General features: G+C 30.4%; 1 protein-coding gene across 1 annotated transcript; it reads right to left on the bottom strand.

The window, feature by feature from the left end:
- Positions 1–843: 843 nt before the first annotated feature.
- LOC139848527 (putative F-box protein At1g53370) lies at positions 844–2061 on the bottom strand. The gene has a single exon (XM_071838255.1). The coding sequence runs from the start codon at positions 2059–2061 to the stop codon at positions 844–846; it is 1218 nt and encodes a 405-aa protein (XP_071694356.1).
- Positions 2062–7262: the final 5201 nt, after the last annotated feature.

Raw genomic sequence — 7262 nt, 5'->3', positions numbered from 1 at the left:
CATGTTCAAAAGATGTAACAACCGAAGCGATGTCTACTTGAGGGGGAGTCAACTCCATGCTGCACTCTTTTTCCCTTAGCTAAAGTTTTTCCCACTGGGTTTTCTTTAGCAAGGTTTTTAACGAGGCAGTAACTTACAGTTGATCTTCAACAAACAAAATTGCTATCCAAGGGGGAGTGTTATAATATATAAATATATATATATAAATGGATAGTCAATTATTGATACACAAAAGTAATATTATTGTATTACCTAAACTTGTGATATTTTTGCTATAAATAGCCATGAATGCAAGCATTAAACTTGCACCATTTCTCACACTTACAAAGTGTTTCTTTCTTTCTCTCCATTATCATCTTTGTTCTTACACTTCATTAATAGTATTCTAAATCAAGAATCAAATCACTAAAGGTAGTTATAAGCCTACTGAATTATAACATCAAGAATCAAACCACTAAAGGTAGTTATAAGCCTACTGAATTATAACAGCGGCAACTTTTTTTTGACAAATATGTCTTGTAGTTCATTCATGATAAATAAAGTTAGTCTATAAATTATTTGCAAAATATAAATAGTTTAGAGAAGATAAACGGTGATCATTTGTTGTTGATTGAACCGCGGCGGAGGATCGAAGAAAACGTAGGTTGATACAGTCGAATATGTCTTGTAGATGATGCACAACGACCTGGATAAATAAAGCTGGCTTCTTGCAAAACGTCCAGTTTTAAGCGGTAAATAAAGAAGCTTTTCCGACAGCTAATGGCTTTTATTAATAAGTCGCCTGCATCCTTGTTCCAGTATCCTATAACCTTTATAATCGGTTCAAGAGGAAGAGGCGGTTTTCTATCGAACCAGCAATGGAGGACCCAACACCATTTTTTTTGTTTTATGATGATGATGATTCAGTAGTAACCACACCTCTATGAAGGATGTGTGCCTCGAGCTGATATCATCATACACAAGTCCAACTTGACCGTCTAGATCAACCAAATGCTCCCTGGTAACCCAATGATTAGTAAGTGTATTAGGAGGATCTATCAACCCAAATTCCTCTTTCGTCATGTCAAAACATACTACTTTCCTTGTTGCATTATAGGGCAAATATTGAAGAAGAGTACTAACCAACCAGTGCAAACATCCATTAGCAAATACAGCTTCACCACTTATGGGATACGGTGGAACTGCGGGTATCTCCCGCCATGATGATGATGATGATGAGTTGGTGGTGCCACCTAATACATCATGAACCATGGTGCATAAATCCTCCTTCACCACATCACCACCACGATCGCGCTGATACGACCCAATCTTCTTTTGTTGATTTCGAAGCACAACACACACCATTTTGTATGTATTGGTAGAATCATCAAAACCAAGCCCGCATGCCTCACGTTCATGAAACGCCGATGTACATGACCAAATTTTGATGGGTGGCAGCTTATAGAAACATTCTTTCTTTAAAGGATTGATCACAAGTAGAACGGTGGTACTGTCGTCGACGTTGTGGTCTTGTGATGAAAATATCAGACCCTTGCAGGAACCTAGAATTATGTCTTTTTCTAGATAAAATCTAGGACCCCAGTTTTTACAGCCAAACTCCATATACGGTGTTGGTGGATTCTTCTTTGTTGTGATCACCACCTCTTCATGACTAGTTGCACTAGATTTTTCTTCTTCTTTAGCTACCAACATAGTGAGTGATGTAGATACATACGGATATACATCTAACTGGAACATCATGAGCATCGCGGGATCATCATCTTTCATAGCTCCTTGTTTGGCATTATACATGATTTCAAGATACGGATCGTTAATATACTTGCACCATACCTTGCTTACACATTGAAAACGTGCCAAAGATTTTAGAGGCATTCTAGACAAGATATTGTATATGCTGTCAACAGGCAACTCATCACCACATGTACTTGTCATCGATATAGCACTGGTCTTTTTTTGTTTTTTATGATGATGATAAATAGACAACCCCTCTAAAGCTTTCATCTTTTTCATAGGGTTGTGGATACCGGTATTCTCCCGGGGATTGTGGCCAGATTTTGCCATTGATGATATATTTTCTGGGTTTACCTCTTTTCTTCTTCTTCTTCTTCTTCTTCTTCTTCTTCTTCTTCTTCTTCTTCTTCTTCTTCTTCTGTACATGTTGTTGCAACAACGGATGATGGCCATGTTAGGTACGTTGGGGCTTGCTTGTTCCATATGGTGATGATGAAATCTGTATTCGATTTTGTTGATTTTGTTACTGAAGAAACCCTAGTTCTGGTTGTTGAATAAGACGATACGTACGCAGAGGAAATTACGAGGTGTATGAAATTATGTACTCCGTAGTTAACACAATTAAATGTGTTGTAAATCCGAATAACCGCCATTTAAATAACAATTAATCGTCATGTACAATACATTCTAACATGTCAGGGGTCGTTAGACAATCGTTTCTTAAATATCAGAATTGAAAACTAAAATTAATTTGTAACATTCACTAAGGACTCGTCTATTGTAAGCTTCACTATTTAATTTGATTATAAGTAATAAAGTTATAATTCTAAATTCTAAAGTACAAATATACAAATAAAATAAAAAGTTGATCAAAGTTTTTTTAAAAAGTAAAATTTGCTAAACGTATATCTTTTAAAATTGTTATAACATGCATAAAATAGTCTTCTATCTTACTAAACCGGTAACTTAATTCCACGTGTCAAGCAACCAGATCCCCTAAACATTTATCTATTTTTTCCTTAATTCTACAGTTAATCACTAATTTTCTCTAATTTCGTATGCTGACACGTGTCCCAAAGTAATTAACTCCTCTAATAAAACACACATACTATTATCTGAAGGTTAAAACGTTGAAGTTCAAAAGTTCGTAGTAATCAAGAAGCCGATTGCGAAACTGGAATATGTTTCAATTTAATTACAACATAACCAAAAAAAAGTATAATTGCTATTCAAGATTTAATCCGGCTTTCTAACAATCAAGTCATCTGATCACTTCATGGCTGGTATACTTTTAATCTTCTTCGTATTTGTTTTATGTTTACCAGTTATAATTTTTTTTTTTGATTTTTGGTGTTGAACATAATTAAAATTATTTAATTTAATCACACACAATTGTTAACCATTTACATGTTATGGTGGTTAAATTCATTAACATGTATTTTAGTCAATCTCATCATTCATATATTTGAATATTTCGTAATTAAAACAAAGAATATTTGATAATTGATAATTGATTTTTGAATATGTGAATATTTGATTAGTTCTGTGTTAAGTATTTTTAATTTTTTGTTTTTTTTCCCCACAATGTTTTATAAACGGAAATTAAATTAATTACGATTAACTTATTTTGAATTTCAAATCCCATTTACAGTTTTCTTCCCGTGTTTATCATATATCAAAATCCCGAAAAAATGGATTTCAAATCCCATTCACCAGTTATATTTATTTTATTTTTTTGGTGTTGAACTTAATTAAAATTATTTATTTTAATCACACACAATTGTTAACCATTTACATGTTATGGTGGTTAAATTCATTAATTATTCACGTATTTTAGTCGATCTGATCATTCATATATTTGAATATTTCGTAATTAAAATAAAGAATATTTGATAATTAATAACTGATATTTGAATATGTGAATATTATATTAGTTCTGTTTTAAGTATTTTTAATTTTTTTTCCATAATGTGTGATAAACGGAATTTAAATCAATTCCGATAATCTTATTTGAATTTCAAATCCCATTTACAGTTTTCTTCCCGTGTTTATCATATATCAAACTCCCGAAAAAATGGGTTTTAACAACTGAATCCCTGTTAATTAGCAATCATGTGTTACTCTCCTAAATTATGTGTCGACAGTTTTCTTTTTTGCATATATATATATATATATATATCCTTCAAACCCTACTAAGTTGCTTACAATTTTGCACATAAAATATCACGTTTTTACTCTTACATTCACAAAATTCCACAACAACATGACTACCAACTTGCAACTGATTAAGGCACTCAGCCCAAAGAAGCCATTTGTAAACATCAGGGTTAAACTGCCATCTATGGAGACAATTACAATTAAGAATTTTGATCAGGGCAGACCTTTTCTGGACTTAATTGTATCCGATGATGAGGTATTCATTTTTTATTTTACCACTTACGCTTTAACAAATATAAATCTATAACTTTGTGATACATCATCATCAGCATTATATGCTTATATAAATTTCTGTGTCTCTAGATCTGACTATATGCACATTTGAAGAGACCCGTCCTAATCCATCCGGACGAAATCCATATCGATTACAAACGATTCACAATAGTTGGTTACATCGCGAGGTGCTTGACCTCTATATGATACATTTTACAAACATTGCATTCGTTTTAAAAGACAAACTTTCTTTTCATCGAAAGTTGACAGGCATGCATACCATTTCATAATATATCCAACTATAATTGACTTAATAATAATCTTGATGAACTCGACGACTCGAATGCAACGTCTTTTGAAATATGCCATGAATGACTCCATGTAAAATGAGCAAATGCACAGCGGAAGATTTCTTTCATACCTGAGAATAAACATGCTTTAAAGTGTCAACCAAAAGGTTGGTGAGTTCATTAGTTTAACATAAATAATCATTTCCATCATTTTAATAGACCACAAGATTTTTATTTCTCATAAATATGCGTCCCATGCATAGAGACAAAAATAATCATTCATATGGATTGAACACCTGGTAACCGACATTAACAAGATGCATATAGAATATCCCCATCATTCTGGGACACCCATCGGACATGATAAAATCGAAGTACTAAAGCATTCCAAATTCCAGAATGGGGCTTGTTGAACCCGATAGATCTATCTTTAGGATTCGCGTCAATTAATAGAATGGTTTACTAATTCTTAGGTTACCAAGTAAAAGGGGCATATTCGGCTTCGATCATTCAACCATATAATGTAGTTTCGATTACTTGTGTCTATTTCGTAAAACATTTATAAAAATTGCGCATGTATTCTCAGCCCAAAAATATAAAGGGTAAAAAGGCAAATGAAACTCACAGTAATGTATTTTGTAGTAAAAATACATATAACGATATTGATCAACAGAACAATGCAGGGTTGGCCTCGGATTCACGAACCTATATCATTCATTTATATATTAACACATATAATTACAATTAAACAAGTTTTATATATTAACATTAATATACTTAATAATTTGTATGTCATATTAATAAATAGTTTAATTATAACTATTTATATATTTTAGCTAAATAATTAATATTCTTATATAAATATATGATTATATTAAAATACAATTTAGTTGATATGTTATAATAATAACTTTTTATTTAAATCAATATATATACTATTAGTATAGTTAGGATATATGTAAAAATATATTTTTTATATAAATATCATTCGTTTATTAAAGTTCTAATTATAATAATACTAAAAAATATAATATTGGTAATGATAAAAATAATACTAATGATAATACTAATAATAATAATAGTAATAATAATATTATTAATAGTCATAAAAATCTTCGTGTTTAGTTCCTAAACTTATAGTTATAACTTCAAAAATCCTAATTCATAATCACATACATAATCGTACACGTATTAATATAATTGTAATCTTTTTACATAATCTTTACTATATCATCTTTTATTAACTTCTTAATATAAATATGTTTATAGTATTAATTAACATGTTCAATAATAATAATAATGATAATAATAATAATAATAATAATAATAATAATAATAATAATAATAATAATAATAATAATAATAATAATAATAATAATAATAATAATAATACCTTTTAAAGCTTTTCCAAAAACAAAATGCCCCAGACAGGGCTCGAACCCGAAACCTCTCGCTAACCCGAATATTCCCTAAACCAGCTGAGCTACTTGTTTTTCTGTTATAATTTACTCACCAAAACTATATAACCCGCTTTATTAAACTGTTCTTCTTCTTCTTCTTAAAAGCAAAAACCATTTTACAATTTCATCATCATAAATGATATCATCATTTTCTATTATTATCTTTCCTTAACACCATCACGAAATCATCATTATTATTTGTAACACAGTTCTTGCTCGACAAACATAGAAAACAGAAATAAGAACACATCGAGTAGCAGACCCGATTTAAGGATGTATGGTGATGGTACTGGACCATTTAATGGGCCGTTTATGGACTGATATAATAAAAAGAATAGTGTTGGGCTTCGTGGTTTGATGGACGGATCAATAATTAAATAAAAAAAATTGATAATAGAAGCAGCTCATACGAATAACACAGAAATTATTGGTGGTCTCTGTGATGGGATTCGAACGAAACATCAGAAAATTATGGATTGGTATAGGGTTTAGGTTTTTAAATTGGAACAGATATGATCGGTTATGACTGGTCTGAATTATCAGAAAAAAAATAAGCAGAAGCAGCTACAGAGGTTGTTCGATGAAGATGAAAGCAAAATTGTGATTTTTAAATTCAGATACTTTTAGGTTACGATTACTACATGAAATATGTAGTAATCGATTCACTGAACCTTCGTGCATCATCAATTTTACCATAGATAACATCCGAGTCATGAATTCGAATTATAAAAAGACGGTTGACTTTTTGATCCGATGTTTGACTCCTCGAATTTGAGCTTGATTCAGCGAATTAAGACCTGAGAACTTGAAGAAACATTCACGTCGTGATTTAGATCACGTCTGTATTTTTAGGTTTTTTAAAAATTGATTCGATTTTGAATTGTTGCTTTGAGCATGATACGAACAGATGAACTGGGCTCTTAACATTAATTTCTGTTTGATTTTCCAATTATCAAAAGAGAATAGCAGTGTATTTGATAATGATGATGGTAATTGATTGATTAAAACAGATAACCTAGCTGATCGATTTTTATATATTGTGTGGGTGTGGGTCGACATATCCTCACGAGCAGAACAAGTAAAGAAGATAAAAATAAAATAACTAATAGTGATATCAATAGATAAATATTACGCGTACATATATCAGTATTTATATATGATAATTTATCTTAATAATTAATAATAATACCTTTAATATTATAACTAATAATAATAAAAATAAAAATAAGGATAATATGATAGTAATAATAATAATATTAATAATAATGATAACAATAGTAATAATAGTAATTATGGAAATAATAATAATAATAGTGTTAATATTAATAATATTAATATAACAAGTTATTCT

This window comes from Rutidosis leptorrhynchoides, chromosome 5 (genome assembly GCF_046630445.1).
Source record: "Rutidosis leptorrhynchoides isolate AG116_Rl617_1_P2 chromosome 5, CSIRO_AGI_Rlap_v1, whole genome shotgun sequence".
Classification (NCBI taxonomy): domain Eukaryota; kingdom Viridiplantae; phylum Streptophyta; class Magnoliopsida; order Asterales; family Asteraceae; genus Rutidosis; species Rutidosis leptorrhynchoides.
This window is presented reverse-complemented; position numbering and strand designations above follow the sequence as displayed.